Below are 20,185 nucleotides of genomic sequence, written 5' to 3' on the forward strand. Positions count from 1 at the left end.
TCACTGAGTGGGCTCTCCTCAGCTACAAATTGGTCAAAGTTTTCGTATTCTTTGCCTTTTACCCACTCTTTCTCGCAGTCAGCACTACAACTTTCAGAAGTGCTGAACTCGGACTTCGCGATGGCGGTCCAGTCTCCTTCTTCGCGTCATCATGCGACTTCCCTAAGGCACACTCTAACTGAAGCGTCAAGTTGCCCCTCTCTTCAGTGCCTACTACCTCAGTAGTACCTAGACCTACACTTTCCTGAGAAAGCGTAAGTCCGGCCTGGCCTTCACTTGCTGTGATCTCAGTTGCAGCAACTGGCTTTTGCACAACAAAACTGACCCGTTGAGCTGTCTACAACTTCTTCTGTGGTTGCTAGAAATTAAACCTCTTCGCTCTTCCATCCCACCTTTCCGGGGGTCAGCTCTACTTGTTCCCTTACCTTCCTGAAACGAACTTCAGCAAGCTTCCTCAGAAGGATTGCTTTCACTCTCTGCAGACCCCTTTCGGCCTCTTAATTTCTTCCCTGCCGTTCTCTCTGTCTTTATCTCTCAGCGAATTCTCTAGCGTGCCTTCGTCTCTCTTTGTTTCAGCCCTGTGTCTTTTTCTCTTGGTTCACCCATTTCCGCAGTTCGGCTCTGGTCATCCCCATCTGCATGCCAATCTGAACTAGCTCCTTCAAACTCATATTTAGAGAACGAACTCTATATTCAAGACAACGAATACCTCCCCTCAGTGAACCTCACTAACATCTTCATCGCGGGACCTGACAAAATCGCTCTCCTTCAAAACACCGTTTGCGTCCACTTCGTGAAATCCTTCCGCCTCTTCGTTCTCTGCGCTTACAGAGCACCATACTTCCTGTCGCGGACGCCAGAATATGTCACTTTTTCGCGCGCTTGCCTTGCACTCCCAGACACCTTTAGAACTTGTGAGGGTGGCGGTCCTGGTCTCAAAGGAGATGCTTTCGACTCAGCGTCTCATGCTAAGCCAGAAATTAGCTACCAAGTGACAAGGGGGGGTGATCGTTTGGTGCCCTGCTTTCGCCGGCCGCAAGCCAGAGAATGCCGATTGTTCACAAACAAAAGAAAGTTTATACGTAAAAGAGTCAATAATGAGGGTTTTACAATCACTCGTACGAGCACATAAAAAGTGATTTACAATACAATCCAACTGGTGCTGAATAATACTCGAATGTGACTACAATACATGAAAAATATTGCACCTAAAGCGCACGAACACAAGAGAGAGACACTGCGACAGTCCGACGACCAGAGGATCATGACAGAGTCATCTCGCAGGCCGGTGCACGCTGCCTCACCAGTCCGTGGCTGGGAAAATGCTGTTGTCACGGGAGTCGAACGGGTCGCGCTTCTCTGAAGCTTAAACGGCGGCTGTGGATATCTGACAGCGGTGAACGCCTATCATTTAAACGCGCGTGGCGCGTCTGTTTGTTCTTCGGGCCAAGCCAGGAGTGCTCATACACACAGTATCAACTGTAAAATTGCCATCTCATTGTCGCGCCGGACACGCGTCCCCATTGGTCAGGCGTGGAGACCGTTTTGCAGAGATTTCAAGTTCTTGCAATGAGCCCCCGCCGGCCCGCGAGCGAAGTGGAGAGGGCATCACTCATAACGCTCAAGTCTACGCCCTCTCCGCCGGCAGTGAGCATAATTTACTCCAAACTTCTTTTAATCCCACCTCCAACTCCAACATGTTCCCTTTCGCGCCGCGCCGGCGAACGGAGTGAACAGGGCAGCAACTTCACAAAGTTGTTGTTAGCCTATCAAAAGATGGCACATACCCACACTGGGGGATTGGCCAAGAATCGGGTGGGTGGCTATTTACCTGTACTCAGGCAATTGAAATGAAAAGCACGCGGGAAAACAACACCGGAGGATTCTTCCTGATGAACAGAAATGGGATAAAACTGCTGATATCATAATAATAATAATAATAATAATAATAATAATAATAATAATAATAATAATAATAATAATAATAATAATAATAATATAATAATAATAATATATAGAGAGGAACTCAAACAGAATTATTAAGTCAAAACGTAATCATTGACAGAAAAGAAAATTTTTCAATACTTAGCATGGCAGTCGCTGAGATTTTAACATGCAGAAAACCAAAGTAAAGTTGAACAGTCTGGCAAGGGAACCGCTGTTCACAATTGGTAGCGAGTGCTGAAAGTGGTAAAGAAATGCGTCTACTTAGGGAAGGTAGTGACAGCTGCTCCGGATCATTAGAGGGGAACAACTAGAAGGATAAGAATAAGGTGAAGCGCAAATGGCAGATTCTCTTAGATCATGAATGGCAGTTTACCAATATCCCTCAAGAGATACGTGCACAACAGCTTTACTGCTAATCACCTACGGGGCAGAAACGTGGAGGCAAACGAAAATGGTTCTGCTTAAGTTAAGGATAACGCAGCGAGCCATGAAATGAAAAATGATTGGTGTAACGTTAAGAGACCGGAAGCGGGCAGAGTGGGTGAGAGAACAAACGCGGTTTAATAACATTCTAGTCGAAATCAAGAGGAAGAAATGGGCTACAGCAGGGCATGTAATGTGGCGGCGAGATAACGCTGGTCCGTTCGGGTAACCGAGTGGATTCCAAGAGAACGTAATTGTAGCAGGGAGCGGCAGAAGGTTAGGTGGGCGGATGAGATTAAGACGTTTACAGGCATAGGGTGGACGCAGCTGGCAAAGGACAGGGTTAATTGGAGGGACATGGGAGAGGCCTTTTCCCTGCAGTGGGTGCAGTCTGGTTGATGACGATGATGATATTCATGAACAAAATCCATTTGCTCTCTGCCTATTCCTTTCACTTACCTTGCCGAGTGGCAGCAAAAATTACGTTAATGAAGGATGACGCATCGGGCTAGTTGGAGCATATACGTCATTTTTAGAAACACTTCAATCAACACGGATGCACCGAGAGACAGTAAAGGATAAAGTTATGTTTCGTCTGGTGACCACTGAAACCTTTCTTTTGTTAAAATGTAGCTTCTACCTCATTGCTTTTTTTACGAATTAGCCTCAAAAACGCAGAAGGCGCTTCATGTACACGTCATTGCAAGGAAGTGGGTTTATCATCGGGTAAAAGCAGACAACATTCTTGAAAGGAGAGTCCATCACTATTTCGTTAGGCCATTTTTAGCAGGAAAGCGCACGAGCACTCCCTCAGAAAAAAAGAACAAACGAACTACACAAATCGGTGAGAAAGAAAGCACACCAATATCCAAGGAGCTGGAGAGGGGGCGTGCATTCGTTCTGCAGTACAAACCGCTCGGCATCCAACGTTCGGCTTTGAAAGAAAGAACACCACTCACTTTGTCTATTCGCCTTTCTTTACCCGCCACGGTGGCTCAGTGCTTAGAAAGCTAGGCTACTGAGCAGGAGTACCTGAATTCGAAATCAACTGTGGCCGCCGCTCTTCGGTGCAGGCGAAACGCAAAATGCGCTCGTGTGCGGTTTGTGGTCAGCGCACGCTACAGATTGCCAGGTAGTTGAAATTATCCCGGAACCTTCCGCTATGAGACCTTTTCTCTTTCGCTCCCACCTTGCTTTCGTCTCTTATTGCGTGGTTAGGCTGTCCACCAAAAACTTAGACCGTTACCGCGCCTTTCATTTCGTGATAATCAATCATTGCCTCTTCAAGGCTGAGAAAAATCGTATATTTGCGACAGATATACGCCACGAAATTTCTTCTCTTCCTTATTTCTGGGCCTCTCAAACTCGCTCTCCGAGTTTTCGTTCACTAGCAAAGCTGTCCGAGTACTACTTGTGTGAATGGCTTCAACTTCGCAGTCTTGTGAGGCGAAAAATTCTCGGCGTTTCCTTTCTGCGGACAATGCTGCCCCGCAAGACGAAGTACTACAGATATATTCAAGATAGGAAGTATAAGCTGTCGGCAATGCGCTGCAATCTATTGTTGCACAGTTGAACAGGGCTTGGAAACGGTGATAATGATGGTTATGGATTTTATGGCGCAAGGGCATCTGTGGCCTTAGAGCGCCATGGCACAAGGTGGCCTTAAAGAACCTATGAAAACCCATGGAAACAGGTGCGCTTTATGATCCATCCTGCTGTAGTAGTATGATCCTTCCTGCTATTGTAATGTTATAATGTAGAGCGTAGATAACCGTTTCCAGCCTTAATTACGAAGGATAGAAAGAATAAATTACCCAAACACAAAACTTTGCAATAAACCCTCCTTAAAACCCAAAATCAGAACCTTTTTAATGCGTCGCTTTTATTTTCGAAATATAGGTAGCGACTTTAAAGCATTACAAAGTGCATCCGCTTTGTACAGTTAATCCTAAGTATGTGAAAGACCAACGCGAATGCCTCCAACCAACTTGATGTTAAGGTACCGATAGAGCTTAAATTCAACAATCCTGCCCCTATTCTTCCCTCAAAACTTGCAACAAATGTCAGACGCTGAGTTTCTGAGCGCAGGTCGGAGATCGCACATTCGCGACCAGTTTAACTTCCTTCTGAGTAACGCCTAAGATTTCAATTGAAAGCGTTGACTACTGTTATTATGTTCACCTTAACTTTGTATGCGAGTTTGAAGGAGCAATAAGCCCAGCGCATACAAAAGACTCATCGTGAATTCGTGACACAGGTGCGTAACAGTGAAAAGTTGTTCCTAGAAGTCTGATGCTAGCTGGCAAAGAAGAACTCGGAAACAGTTAAAATATCTACTCGTATACCTTCATCTGATGGTTGGCGACGAATGCTGCTCAGCTGTCCCTGTAATATAAAGGACGCACGGGGAGAGGGCCGCCCCTGGTGGCGTGGTCTTGATAGGCTTAGCGGCAGGTGCAGCTATCAGAACCACTCATGAGTTTTAGAGAAATTTTTGCCAGTTGGAGCAGCGAAAATGCTTGCTTGAAGTCCTTCTCAGAAATTTACTTCCACATTATCTTGGGTGGCGGGCATTCGCTCGAAGGAGAAACTCGCGAGGTGGGACGTCCTATATATTCATTCTGTGAATGAAGGGAAAATTTTCTCCAGAACTTCCGCTTAATTGATTATGCTGTTTAATTCCGTGCTGACTTATATAGGGCTTATATAGGAACATTTAGGCATATGGGGCGGATAACGAAGTTCTGAGCGGTGGGTGTGAATGCTAGACCATTCTGAATAGAAAATGTGTCAAGAATGAAATAATGATCCAACATATTTTAGCACGTTAAGGCCAGTGAGAATGAAAGGCCAGCTCTTTCATCACGATTGAAGACAAGGCTTGGGTCGCTGGACAGATTGGTGACGCCAATCAGCCGTGGCTAAAACCGGTGGTCGACGTTCCTCCTCCCATGGCTACGATCAACGGCATTTTTGCCATTTCTTCCCGTCTGCTGAGGAAGCTCACGTATTCGAACAGGCTGCACAGAATCTGGCTCTGCAAGGAGAAAGAACAAACCACAGGCCAGGTTATACACGACATGAGATAAACGTGCACTCAGAAGAGCGAAGTCAAAGAGATGGCGAATGTAGTTTATTTCTTTTTAATGATGTTGCGTCCCTAAATTCTTCCCTGTGGTTAGTTTAAATTGAATATCCTAAATACCTCCGCATCAAATATTAATAATTTGTGTGGAAAATTGTTATTTCAGTGGCATATACGAAGCATATATACCTAGTGTTTCAAAGAAAAAAAATGAGAGTGATGGCCGAGCACAAGTTACGCAGTGTACTTGCTGAAATTTTGCCTAAGATTGTGCTTGTGACTAAAGTATTTGAGGTGCATTTCGTTTAGCGATATCTCAACGATATCTTAACCTTCGTACGTGACCGTCACAAAATGCGCGCTACTCTAGCCACAGCCATTGGTGCAGCGTTGTCTCCTTCTGCAGATGAAATGAACTCGAGAAGTTCCATTGAATTTCAAAAAATTATTTCCATTAAGAGGCGCCTGTGTCTACACGAGCTTCTTGAAAGGCACATCATCCACCACAAGAACGTCAGCAAGTGCGCAGTTCGTATCTGGCTTGACTGATACTTTGGTCGAAATCCCGGATGTGGTTTCTAAGCTAAAGCAGCGGGGCGAAGCTGCGAACTTTGCTTTGAAAAAATTCTTCGATATTTGCTTATTTCGGGTATTTTTGCTGCCGTAGAACGATTTGTATCAGGGGCGCATGCCAATTAGCGAATTATTTTTTGAATGCTGCGCCTCAAGAAAGTGCCGCGAAATTCAAGAGCTAGGCGCACTTTATGTGAGATGAGCATTGGAGCCGTGGTGAATAACGCCTTAACAAGTCGTAAGGTACAAAGTAGGAACCGACAAAAGGTTTTTTAATGAGATATCATTAGGAATGTCATGAAGGCGAGAACTGTCCGGCGACTGTGGGGGTGTCTCTATGAAGCACCTGCCTACAAATCAAGGCAAATGGCACGTGGTGGTTTGGGGGCTTTGGCTCTCTCCACCTGCCGCATGCCCTCTCCCTCTCTCCTCTTCACTTTTAGGGGAGCAGAGAGAGACACCGGGCTAAGAATGACTCGGCAAAAATCAACAGAAGTGATTACGAACCGAAGTGCAATAAAATAGAATCAGAATAGAACCTCAGTTCAGACAAGTTCGGGAGTTAAATAGAATCAGAATTAGAAGAAATTGGCAAGTTAACACGAAATGCTGGCTCATTTCATCCCCTCGAAAAAGTTGATCAACCAAAAATTTTGAACGGAGCCCAGTGTGAACGCCAACGTTTTAAGAAGGAGGAAACGTAATATTCCAATTATTCGCGCATTTCCTCGCTGCTGACATAAGTATACGAGAATGAGGATGATGAAATTTGATACTGTCATGGACGTGCCAGACACCTGGCTGGAGGAGACTCAGGCGCATAGCGAGATTTCGCTGTCGGGAGTCGTTCACTGAACGTACATGTGTAGTCGAAACTTTCGTGACATGAAATGCGTGGAGCTACCGCAGTGCACAGAAGATTCGCCCGCCTATCCTGATAGCTCTACGTAAAAGGTCCTATCGCAGGTACAGCCTATGTAAAGATCTTGCATATAAGCCACGCCGTGTGACTCGTTGTGCATTTTCAGCGTTCGAAGTCTCTTGAAGGGAAGGGAAATCTGGTCGCCCTTCTTCCGAAGGTTAGGACTCCCACAGGCGCTACAGGAAGGAGGCCCGGGCACTACACATCCTAGAAGTAAACTCCCTTGGGCTCCAATGGTTGACAAAGTCCGCGCATCATGCAGCACACGCGAAAGGGGCTGTCAACCTTACCGAGCGCCTGAGCATATGCAGCACCACCCACGGTTATTTTTCACGGACTAAATTAATTACTGTGTGGGAGGCACCATGGATGTATTTAGTGCAGTAGCCGACAACTGTCACCAGTTCATGCAGTTCACAAAAATGTTAAGCAGTAACAAGATGAGGCGTGCGCTGGGAGCTCTGGACCGGGTCATAGAACGATCAAGCAGCACAGGTGGTGCCATGTGTACAAAGGAGTTTGCCTTTACAAGGATAACGATGCAAGAGTGGTTCAGTTGATAACCTTGGCGGACGTCACCGTTCATTTCTCTGACGACAGCGCACACTCGTAGGTGTGGCTCGGAAACCACCCTGCGACAGCGCAAGTGGGCCATATTCCTTTTCATTTTTGGCATGGGGGAGGATGGTATTCAAAGCATATGAATTTCTGCCGTGCGCTCTCATCCAAATAAATAGAATTGAATACTCTGCGTCGTCTTGGTGCAAGCACCACTACGTTGATATTTCGGAGTCACCGTAAAGAATAACACATATAGGGACATATATTAGGTTTGGTCAACCTAAAAAGATTGAAAAATAATAAGCTGCTGCCTGAAGACAGGCATCTCGAGAACGCGGAGCTCCGCGGTTATGCCTCGTCGTTGCACAGAACATAGCTCCCTCCTTACATCGCGACTGCCGCGAAGTCCGTAAGCCTTTAGCAAACCCGAAAAAAAACAAGTTTTTATTGTCTCTTTTTTTCCACACAATTTTCACCGTGGTAGCGCGCTGTTGCTCTCGCGTCAAACAGCCATTACTGGAATTTATTCGACGTTCAAAGCATTGTCAATCAAAACAACGTATCATAATTCACAGGCCTCTCGAGTGCCTGACCAGCAAGTACGGTTCGAAGAGGAACCATTTAGGCGTTTCTCTCGTTGCTATCATTAGTCGAAACAGTATTTTATTTTTGTATATTGGCGAAAATGTTTCCACTTATTTTCAGTTTTTGGGAGATATATATTTTGCGCTATTATCAGTTACGTTATGAGCGAGAGTCCTCAACAAATGTGTACTTCCGACACGATTTCGCCCGTCACAGGTAGTGGTGATAAAATTATCTTGCGAGAGATTTGGGTTGACTTTTTCGTCTCAAGCCAGGTGAAAATTCCATCTCTTACCTTGATAATTAGCCTCAAAATCACCCAGGCGAAATGGAAGAACTGCTTCGCCGTCTGTAAACACAACACAACACCCCCTTGAAGTTTCGCACTGCAAATAAACTGCCAAAATGATCACCAGAAGTGTAAAATGAAGACACCGCAAGAAAATATAGCGTCTTTACCGAGCTTCCTAAGGCGAGTTTTCTTTTCGCGAATGAGAGATCACGCCACCAAAACCACCGAATTCTCCGCGGGAAAAAATTGGCAATCTCTCTCGTCATCCAGATCACCTATCCTGAAAAGGTGGTTCATGTTACAACGCTACCCGCCGCGGTGGCTCAGTGGTTAGGGCGCTCGACTACTGATCCGGAGTTCCCGGGTTCGAACCCGACCGCGGCGGCTGCGTTTTTATGGAGGAAAAACGCTAAGGCGCCCGTGTGCTGTGCGATGCCAGTGCACGTTAAAGATCCCCAGGTGGTCGAAATTATTCCGGAGCCCTCTACTACGGCACCTCATTCTTCCTTTCTTCTTTCACTCCCTCCTTTATCCCTTCCCTTACGGCGCGGTTCAGGTGTCCAACGATATATGAGACAGATACTGCGCCATTTCCTTTCCACAAAAAAAAACAATTATTATTATGTTACAACGCTCACAAAGGTGTTCATTTTTTTGTGTGTGTGAATGGACGTAGAGGTTAACTCTCATGGAGGGAAAGTATCTAGCGTCGGTAAGTTTGTCCAAATAAAGGTCGCTTCGGCCCTGCTACTAGATATTTTTGAACAAGGGCTCCATAGCAGGACCGAAAAATCATTTATTTTAATAGGATTTGTCGGCCCGCGATACTTCCCCGCCATGAAAATTCCCGACCTGACGGGTATCTGTGAACCGGCTGACTGCGTGAAAGAAAACACGATGTGTCAGCGAAAAACTGTTTGCTGTCACACTACAGCTAAAGCTGATACATTTGCTTTACACACCCTTAATCATAAAAAGATTTTTAGTGCGAGAGCGCCATTTAACGCGGTGCCAAACAAGAATCTTGTGTTAAGCTTGGAGTAACTCGGTAACTGGGGTAAGTTCGAGTAAATTCAGAAGAGCGTGGCGCAAGCAGCAGCCAAAAGGAGGAAGTTCGAAGGAGTGTCGTGCCAGCTGTACCCAATGGTAGAGAGGGTGACCTTGGCCAAACCGAGTATAGCATCCCACTCAGAAATAAAATCAATATTTCCGCGACTGTGTTTCTAACCAGTGGCGGCGCGAACTGATCGGCTTTGCTGGCCACTGCGTGAAACCATTATACAATTGCCACAGCCGCTCGCGCCTCGTGTTACAATGCAACGCATTCTCGCGCTGTGCATTTCCCATGGTCGACTTCATCTTCACACCAGTGGTTTAGCAACCAGGCTAAACACATGCTCTCGAATCTCTATTCGGTTTAACTCATAAAAATCTTACCACTTTTGTGTGTGTGTGTGATTTGATATAGAGGGAATGTCTCTAAACATTTAAGGTAAGCTTGTCTTCATGCTTGCTTCAGATCTGCCGCACGTACGGCGTCAAGTCTTCCGTAAAGATGGGCTTCACGTTGGAGCCGGTTTCAGGACGATGTGCACCTTAATTATCCGCGAACTGCAGCTATAAACAACAGCAGCATATTCCCTTCAATTATAGTGCACCGTCCAGCATATTACATCGACATATTGACATGGTAGCATTTAGATTGCCATAATGCTATTTACAATTTCTCTGTAACAAAGTTCCCTGATTGGTGGAGAGAGTTGACGTGACCTTGTTATGTCACTACAGCCTGACCTGAGGGGCCATTCTCTCCTGACATGGCCTGACCTGTACTTCGTGTCTGACGGCAATCTGGCAACTGGATTGTGAGCAACCTGCCCAACCCGGCAGGGGGACCTTTAAATTTTTAATGTCAGAAGTAAAAGTGAAAATTGGTTTTGAAGAAATTAAATCACACAGTAACTGTCTCACCTATTTCGGTGGACACCCGGACCGCACAGTTAGGAAGGGATAAAGGAGGGAGTGAAAGAAGAAAGGAAGAAACAGGCGCCGTAGTGGGAAGCCCCGGAATAATTACAGATCACTGTGGCTACCAGCATTAGAGGTCTGCGAAAGCGTTGAAGCCTCCTCGACATTCGATGCCTTTCAAATTTGGCGCCATGGTTGCTTTCCCGTCCACATAATGCTTAATTGTTTCCCATTTTCGTTATTACTCACCTTAATTAATTAGTTTTACTATGATTATACCCCCCTTTCATCTCAATCACTCATTTTGTGCTTTAAAATTTGGCACCAACGATGCTTTCCCGTCCACTTATTATACACCCGTCCAGCCTCTTCAGCGGTCTATTGAATTCTCATTCTAATAATTAACTAGTTAATCTATACGAGTCAAGCTTTTTCTTCGATTAATTATGTCTTCGAACACATTTTAATTTTTTTTAGACTTTTTTCACTTGTTTGCCCATTTCTCCAATATTTTTCCATCCACGTCTGTGGTTTCATCCACTCACTATATCGACGTCAGTGTTATTTCAACTTTTTGATGTTATTGGCTTTAATAATTAGCCTAATCATTCTATTGACATAATGTTTTTTGTGCATCATCCTCACATATTCCTCTATCGACCACAAACATTTGTTTGACGCTACCTCTTTTGAAAAAATCACAATCGCTGCGGACACATTTTGCTGACACGTTTGCGTGACACGACCCCGTCGACATAGCCTAGAAATGCTCTCGCATCAATACTTAAGGCCACCTGGGGATCTTAATAGTACACTGACATCGCACAGCACACAAACGCAAAAGGCGCCCGTGTGCTGTGCGATGTCAGTGCCCGTTAAAGATTCCCAGGAGGTTGAAATTATAAGAGCCCTTTCCTTGAAATTCCAAAGGACCCCCGATATTTTGAAAGTATTCCCTTAGTCCCGCCACATAAAATGGATTAAGGTACATTAGTGGGCGGGTTGAGGTGGTTTAGTGGATCAGATTACTGCAATCATGTCTAATAATCCTATGGAAGGTACTGAAACATTCCAGAAGGCAATGACTCATGCGTACAATCTAAGGGGAATTGAACCGGTTCCAACTGGAGTTTTGGCGGGAAGATCGCAATAACATTAGACACTCACTGTAGACATCATAGCAGGCGAGTTCAAGCCCAGCGCAGTGTTGCCTTTAAGAATGCGGTATGTCCTCTCATTGCACTCCACCTGCAGGTAGCTAGTTCCCCGTGGCGATCGTATGAGATATGCTTTTGGCCGCAGCACCACTATAATAGATCAATACCACTGGAAAGAGTGCCTGCTTTAAGTGGTACATGCTGTTTCGTTCTCGAGTTGCATCCGATAATCACCACCTGACCCCTAAATTTCCGCGCACTCTGTCAGCCAAGATTTTTTGTCGTAATAGCATCGGATTCTGGCAGAGAACGACAAACAACACTATGTTTTCCAAGACAAAAATTGGGGTAAGTCGCTCGGAAAACGTACACTTATCATGGCGCCGTTATTTGGCGCAATAACATAGCCTCCGATCGATTGCGTGGCGATGCATCTGATCTCTAGATTTCTGAAGGTTTGGTGCACTTGAATTTTCTAATGTGTCAGCGCTGTGCTTGCAATAACCGACATTTTAAACACAGGAACCAATGTTTGCACCTTGACGACAAGGACAAGTTTTGTACGTTTCACAAATGGCTTGGTTTTGTGGGCTTTAACTTCCTAAAGCGACTCGCGCTATGAGAGACGCTGAAGTGGAGCCCTCCGGATAATTTAGACCACCCGGGGATCTATAACGTGCACTGAAATCGCCCAGTACACGGACTCAGCATTTAGCATCTACCGAAATGCGACCGCCGCGGCCGGTACCAAACATGTTCCTTATGCGTCAGCAAATGAGCACCAGGGCCTCTGAGCCATTGTGGCGTATACGTTTCCCTAACGCATACGGCACTAAGAGGAAATGTGCTGATGCAGCAAGACATTTTTAAGTGTGTATAAGCTGCATTTGCCCTGCCATATTCAGACCTTGACCTCATTTTGATCAGAGGACACTACAGGCGTTCTTCCCTATGTAGCTATTAAAAACCATATGTATTTTGCGATCACGTGAGTTTTTGTAACACGTAAGTTACTGGCTGTATTGCAAGAGGATTTGTCGTTGGGGCCACTGCTGTTCTCGCGAAAGGATCGATAACTGTGCAAGTTGGTAATAGCTTAGAGTGGGTGATACAACGCCGAGCAGTTCAAAGGTTAAATAAGAAGACGACATAGACGATCGCTGTGTTCTCCTTTTTTTCGTCGGTTTCACGCTACACTCGTTTAGCTTGCTTTGTGAGGGTTTAACGTCCCAAAGCGACTCAGGCTATCAGGGATGCCGAAGTGAAGGGCTCCGGAAATTTCGACCACCTAGCGTTTTTTAACCTGCACTCTCTGAAAAAAAAAGGTTAGTAAAAAGGTAGTAAGTGCAGCAGTGTATAACTACGACTTGATTTTACTACGTTTTTACTAATATTTACGGGCCTATTCAGGGTGTTTGGTAAAAGTCGATCCTTAGTACCCTTCTCTTACCTATGATCGCTAGTTAGTAGCTGGTAAGTAACCGTTCCTTCCACCCTAAATTAAAGTCGTGGAGGATACCTTGCAGACGGTATTGTGCGTATAAAATGGTGCTGTAATTAAACACTTCTGCAGCGTCATGCCGTTAGGAAGACTAGCCTCCTTTGTAGAATCGTAACTTGATAATAATGGCTGATATCTTAGCCCAACGGGTAAGAGTCCCCGGCCTGTAACTGAAGGCAGGTCTACGGAGGAAGCAATGCGGAGAAAGACTTACCCGTTCAGGGCGCTTACGTGTGTCGCGCTTGTGTTACTCTTTCTGATCTGTGCTTTCCCTGCATTCTAAATCTTTTTGTGAGACCAGCATGGTTGTATTTTAATGCCGTTGCCTACCGTGATTCACCATGAAGTCTATATGTACCATAATGATTCTAAAGGGCGTAAAAGACAGCAGGAAATAAGCGCTGTCAGATCGCTAACTGAACTGTCGTAATTCCGCGTATACAATTATTTTTTCAGCAATATTTAGGGCGCTTACTTCCTTACTGCGAACTTGACATATAAGTATTTCTTCGGCAGTGTGCGCCTGCCACCATATTAAACGTAAGTTTGTTGCAATATATATATATATATATATATATATATATATATATATATATATATATATATATATATATATATATATATATATATATACCCTCGAGCAGGCTGCTCTGAACAGGAAAACAAGGTTAAGGTTGCCAACAATTGAAATCCCGCTCAATACAGTTAGGAATGTAGTATGCAAAAATTGCCAAAGGATTGTACATTTCAGGCCGGAAACAAAAGAGCCAATACTGAGGGAAAAGTATTAGTGCTATGAAGCCAAAGGTACTCACACATATTTAAAATAACCGGGAAGCGCCCATAGGGTCTCATAAACGGAAAAAGGAAGTGTAGGATCCCTGGACGCTAAGCAGCGAGCTTGTGACCAGCATAATGCGAGCCATTCCCACTCCCCCACTTCCATACCTCAATTAAAAATCTTAGAGACATGCTAATCCACTAGCTGTGTTAGAAGTGTGTGACGTGCACCACCCGCACTACGGGCCGCCTTACTCTCTATGTAAGCACATCCTGCCGTTAGGCAACGATAATGAGCTCCAAACTTTACTAACCATGCGCACAGTTACATAGCGCATAGTTTACTGTACGGCCGGTCTCCACCTCAATGATCAGGGGACGTATCTTTTAATGATACATCAATTATTGTAATCATTTATTTACTCTTAACGACGTCTATTAGAACAATATGCCAGCCATGAGCTGGGAAAGGTCAATCGACTCAACTCCCACGTCAGCGGACTAATGAAACAGTAACTACTGTTTGAAGTTATCCTATCCACTCAGTGCCTGATTGCCCAGCCATCGCCTCTTTCCATGGACATCTGGAGGACCTCTTTTATGTCCCCTTTCTGTCATAGAAATCTTCTAGTGCCCACTGGATGTTCCTGATTCTTCTTTCAAAGTAATATTGGTGATGTGACGTCACATGACTAGTTCTACTCAAAGAGGAAAGAAGTTCCGCGGTACTTACGGCAGGTGGAGGCTCGTTAAATCCAATTTCTGTTTTTTCTTCCTTCTGAACAGCAAAAGAGAGAAGTGTACGAACGCGGTTACAGTTCCTTCGCTCGTTAGACGAAAAAAATGAACGCGTGCATTCCCAATTTTTGCTTCCGCAAATTCAACCCCTTGGCGCCCATTACTCTTTCAAACTTCGCGAGATCTAATGCCATGATATAAGTAGGAGTGACGCTGTATCGGTCTGTAGTGAACAAAAGACGCTGACTTCGTACTGTTTTAAGAAATGGGTACAGAAACAGGCGCGGCATCTCCACTGCGAAACAATACAGGAACCCTACCCTTCAGCCATTAAAACAATAGTGTCAGTCATAAGAGACAAGAGCACTTCATGAAGTTTAATGTGCTCCAGATTACTTGAATATTTGATCTTCAAGGTGAAAACTGCCTTTCTTGACCACAATTTTTTTTCATTTCTGCGCAACGCAGATTTCGTCAAACATATTATTGCAAAACACAATTCCCTTCATTCACTAATACTATCCACAGCATACATGGTAAGTCATCTTGCGCAGGTTGCATTTTTTAGACTTCTTGAAATCGTTTTAAAAAGTGTGCATTATTTATTACTTCATAACTTAGGTCATCTTGATCTCGATCGTAACGACTGTAGACTTAACTGTACCATTCCCACCTAAGCGCTTGCAATTTGTATTAGCTAATGGCGCTCCTTACCTCATCGCTTAATAACATGGTGTCTGCCGTATGCCATACCACAAGGATCCATCCTTAGAACACTCTTATAACAGTACCTCTTGCTGGGCTAGTCGGTGTAACATTGTTTAACAGAAGTAAAAACAGCGCTAATTTTTACGGAACCCATGCACACAGCCTCCGTCCTGTCTAGTCTTTCTGAGTGGTTTGTGAACACTCTTATTTTCAGTTTATACTAATCACCGTTCTTCTCCCGTATAGAATACCATTCATTCTAAATGCAAACGACTCTGTAATTTATTGAGGAATCCGTAACCACAACGACACAGATACTCTCCGCTCCAGACTTAATCTTCGCTCTTACTTGTACAGAACATGGACAGCAGAATTAAACTTAACAGATATAAGATCATGCGCGTTTTATGCACATCTATAGTTTTTCCTTTACATTGCCACCCGACGTCTAGACTCACGAGCAACGCGTCACTGAGCACGCCGACAAGCACAGAAATGTGTTATTCAAAGCCGGCTATTTTCAAACCACGCGGTAATACGGCATTAACGTTGGAATGATTAACAGTACAAAGAGTGGCCTGGCCCTCATTCACTCGATGACGCTACGGTGCGCCAGCACATTCTGTTTGGCGCAAGCAAGAAAAGCGGGTTCCACTAGAGCGCCAAAGGCAGCCCAGACAGCACTCGAGGAGACAACTGGGACGAAGATGGTGGACATCGCTGCAACGACGGTATCTTCGGACACAGAAGACCCTTTGGGATCCGGCGGCGAGCTTTCGCTGACGGCCGACCGAAGACTAGCGCATAATGAGATCCCGCCACTGCTGAAGTCGATAGTTGCGCAGCCCGGTTGTAAGAAGCCAACACCCTGGATATTGTCTTGCCTAGAGCGAGAAAGCACCTTGAATTGAGTTCAGAACACGTTGACAGCGATCACTACATTGACATACCAAGCAGTACCAGTGATTCGCCCCCTACGCCCCGCAATATGACAGCACTATTTCTACCGAACATTACTTCACAACCAAGGTGGTTTTTGAAATCTAAACTCATCACCGACACTGTGGCACCAGTATCCACTAAGGCCATAACGCAAACACCGTCCAGTAACATTTCCAGGCAGTTCTTTAACAACATGACGGGCAGAGGAATAGTCAATATCGATGACCTGCGGACCGCACATCCATCGGCCGTACCTGCTATTTTCCCGGTAGCGACGAAAGGACGGCGGGGGGGAGGGGGGGGGGGCGATTGGCGGGAGCGCTGAGCGGGGGAGCCAGGGTCTGGTCAGAGGAAGTTGAGTCGTTCCGGAGTGGTGCGTAGCGGTAGAAGCACTGAGGAGACTGGAAGGTCGGGTCACAAACGCTCACATTGAGACTAGGCCGACGATTCGGCCATTGGCGCTGGTAGAGTGAAGACTGCCCCAGATGAGTTGTATGAATTTTATGTGATGCCATTCGGCCCATGTAACGCTCCTGCCACCTTTTAAAGTTACATAGATACTCTTTTTCGTGAACTGAAGTGGCATGTTTTGCATAAGTTATCTGGATGGTGTCGTCATTTTCGCGAAGACTTAAGCCGAAAATAACAGCCGCGTAGGCGTTGTTCTTGAATGCATAGGGAGAGTGGGTGTCGTGCTGGACTCTAAGAAGTGCCGCTTCGGGGAATGCCAAATCGTTGTGCTTGGTTATCTGGTTGACCAGGGTGGCGTCATACCCGGCCCACAGAAGATTGAAGCTGCCAACTATTTCAAAGAGCCCAAGTCTCCGAAAGAACTAAGGAACTTCTTGAGACTTTGCTCTTACTTTCGGCGCTTCGTTCTCAAGTTTGCTGACTTAGCCTACCCCGCTCAAATGTATCTTGCAGAAAGACACTCCTTTCATGTGAACTGCCGAATGTGATTCTGCGTTTCGCCAGCCAGCTCAATTTTCTTCTTACATCGTGGCCCATACTGCGTCGTTTGTTCCCGACAGCTTACACCGAAATTCACACTGACGCCAGTGGCATCGGCGTGGGTGCTGTGCTCATACAACGCACCTCCGGCAATCAACATATTGTCGCTTACGCAAAACGCCCTCTCAGCAAGTCAGAACGAAATTATACAGTGACCGATCAAGAGTGTCTCGCCGTTGTTTCCGGCATATAGCGATTCCGTTCGTACCTTCACGGTCGTGTCTTTACAGTCTTACAGACCACCATTCGCTTCGCCGGCTTGTAAATCTGCGCGACCCCTGCGGTCGGTTGGCCCGCTGGGCATTACGCCTTCAGGAGTTCAACTTCATTGTGTCATACAAAAGTGGCCGCCAGCACGCCGACGCTTACTGCCTCTCGCGGCTGCCACTCGCGACTGCTTATTGCTATGAAAACAAATCTGGAGACTATCTTGCCGCAGTTTCCTTAGTTTGCGGATCTTGATATGTTCCAGAGTGAACTACGCAGAGATCAGCAGTTGGTACCGGTTTTCCAAGCAGCCTACATGTGATCCGGCATCTGCTATTCCTTTCTGCATTCGCGACGGTTTATTCTACCGAAGGAATTACTCGTTTGGAGGTGCGAGCTTTCTGCTCGTTGTTCCGGCTAGCCTCTATTCCTCTGCTCTACGCGAAATGCACGATGACGTCATGGCTGGTTTGCCAGGACCCTTACCCGAATTAAGGAACATTTTTACTGGCCAAACATGCGTCGCACGCCTCAGGGTTACGTGGCCTCTTGTGTGCAGTGCCAGCGGTTCAAGCTTCCAACAACTACTCCGCCAGCACGCTTGCATCCGGTGCCATGTGTACCTCCGAACACACCGTATGAGGAAGTGGGTATTGACCTCTTACGACCAACTACGACCGTTTCCCAGCTCGTCCAAAGGCAACCGCTGGGTCATCATGTGCGTTAAAATTGCCGCCATACCTTCCTCCACCGCAGCTAAAGATTCTCTCTTTATTCTTCATGCTGCCGTCCGCCGTCGTGGGCCTACTCGCGTCATTTCAGTGACCGTGGCCGTCAAGTTATGGCAGATGCTTTGGACCAGTTTCTGTGCCTTTGTTCTTGCCATTTCCGACACTCAACGCCGTACTCCCACCGACAAATGACCTCGTTGAACTTACAAGCCGGACACTGACCAACATGCTTGCGATGTATGTCGACTCACGTCTTAAGAACTGGGACGACGTCCTTCCTTTCATTACTTATGCTTATAACACATCGAGACAGGGAAAAACCGCTTATAGCCCATTTTTTCTTCTATATACCGTCCGCCTCGAAGATCTTTCGACACCATATTACCGTTTTATCCGGAAACTGAGCCTTCTGTTTCAAGCACCCTGTTCGGCGCTGAAGAGGCTCGTAGGCTCGCCCGGCTACGCGCACTGGCCTCGCAGGACCGCTCTAAGCAGCGCTATGACCGCCGTCACAATGACGCCAGCTACTTGCCCGGCGGCTTACTATTGCTGTGAACGCGACTCCGCAAGCGCAGCTTGTGACATAAGCTGCTATCGCACTACACAAGCCCGTTAATTTTGCTCTCTCGATTCAATGGCCTGAACTACATGGTGTCTCTCCAATCTTCACAAGGTCGCCCCTCTCGGCAAGCACAAGTTGTGCACGCTGCACGGATGAAGATCTGCCGTTCTCAGGACCCTTAATGACTGGCCCAAGGGGCTTCGCTTCCGAAGGGGGCAAGTGTCACGCGATGCTGAAGAGACGACGAGGAGTTGAAGGAAAGTGCAAAAAGCTCGCCATCTTTGCGCTGACGCACCAAGCTCAAATCAACTCACCAATGTAAATAAACCCGTAACAGTATAATCTGAATGGCATTCCTCGTGATCCTGCCACTGCATATAAGTACCTGGGCATCTATATAACAAGAAAATTAACATTGCTTACCAGTATCGAATGCGTGACTAATAACGCTAAGCACATTTTAGGCTATTTACGTCGCAACATCTTCGCCAATCTACCGTCCCCAAAACTTCTGCCTTATACAACACTAATGGGGTCAAAACTTGAATATGCAGCATTCATATGGAGCAATTACAATCTCGCTGGAATATCAGTCGCTCCACTCTAATACACAAGTAAATGAGCACGTAACGCTGCATGAGGATTTCATTTCACCACAAGAATGCATTTGCCGTCCAGTTGATCATTGCCACAAGATTGACTGGAAAATGCCCTATCAAAGATGTTTTTCAGTCCCGTTTTTGCCGGACTATCTTCCTCCATATACTGCAGCTATTGAAGATAGCCTACATTTTCGCGATGCACTAGGTGACTTTGTATATTGTGGGTAAAGTTGAATTTATAGAAACGTTGCGCTTGGGTTGTGTGCGTGTGTGTGTCCTTAGCTCTGTGGTTGTTCTTTGCGCAATTCGAAAATGAACTGAATTTGTCTTTTTAAAAACACTCACTCTATTGTACTCATTCTGTTTTTAACCCCATGTAACACACTCTCCTCTATAATGCCTATGACCCTCAGGTTAGAATAAATGAATAAATAAATAAATAAAAATTGACGTCCAGGACCCCACATGCGAATGTGGGGTGTACGGGGACTAGATTAAAACATGCGTTAACTGTTGAACAAGGTGCAGAATTGCACACAAGCCCACAAACACTGTTCCGCTTTGTCTATCTACGGAGAGAAAGAGCCCAAGCCATTGTCTACAAAGTTCCTTGCGCCTATTACGACGCAAGCTACGTCGGCAAAACCAGAAATCTCAAAGAAAGAATTCGGCAATATAAAAACCACGTCCGCAACTTCGCAAGAGAGCGCAATCCTGTAGCCGAACATTCTGAGGACTCAGACCACAGAATCAAGTTCGAAGAAACCAGCATCTTCGGAACCGATACAAATTACCACAAAAGGCTCCTTCCAGAATACTGGCACATCCAAACCACCCCGAACAACATCAACCGCCCAAAAAGAAACCTGCCCCCAGTGTATGCCCAGGGA

The 20,185-nt window shown here is 45.8% G+C and overlaps 1 protein-coding gene across 1 annotated transcript in view; it reads right to left on the reverse strand.

Moving 5' to 3' along the window:
* Positions 1–5,077: 5,077 nt before the first annotated feature.
* LOC144097885 (uncharacterized) overlaps positions 5,078–20,185 on the reverse strand; it is a 48,815-nt gene continuing 33,707 nt past the window's right edge. The window contains exons 8-10 of the mRNA XM_077630492.1: positions 14,528–14,572; positions 8,392–8,445; positions 5,078–5,407 (exon numbers count right to left, since the gene is read on the reverse strand). Coding sequence (XP_077486618.1) covers positions 5,282–5,407; positions 8,392–8,445; positions 14,528–14,572 — 225 coding nt within the window. The 3' untranslated portion in view covers positions 5,078–5,281. The remainder of the gene's footprint in view (positions 5,408–8,391; positions 8,446–14,527; positions 14,573–20,185) is intronic.

The sequence above is a fragment of the Amblyomma americanum genome, chromosome 7 (assembly GCF_052857255.1).
Source record: "Amblyomma americanum isolate KBUSLIRL-KWMA chromosome 7, ASM5285725v1, whole genome shotgun sequence".
Classification (NCBI taxonomy): domain Eukaryota; kingdom Metazoa; phylum Arthropoda; class Arachnida; order Ixodida; family Ixodidae; genus Amblyomma; species Amblyomma americanum.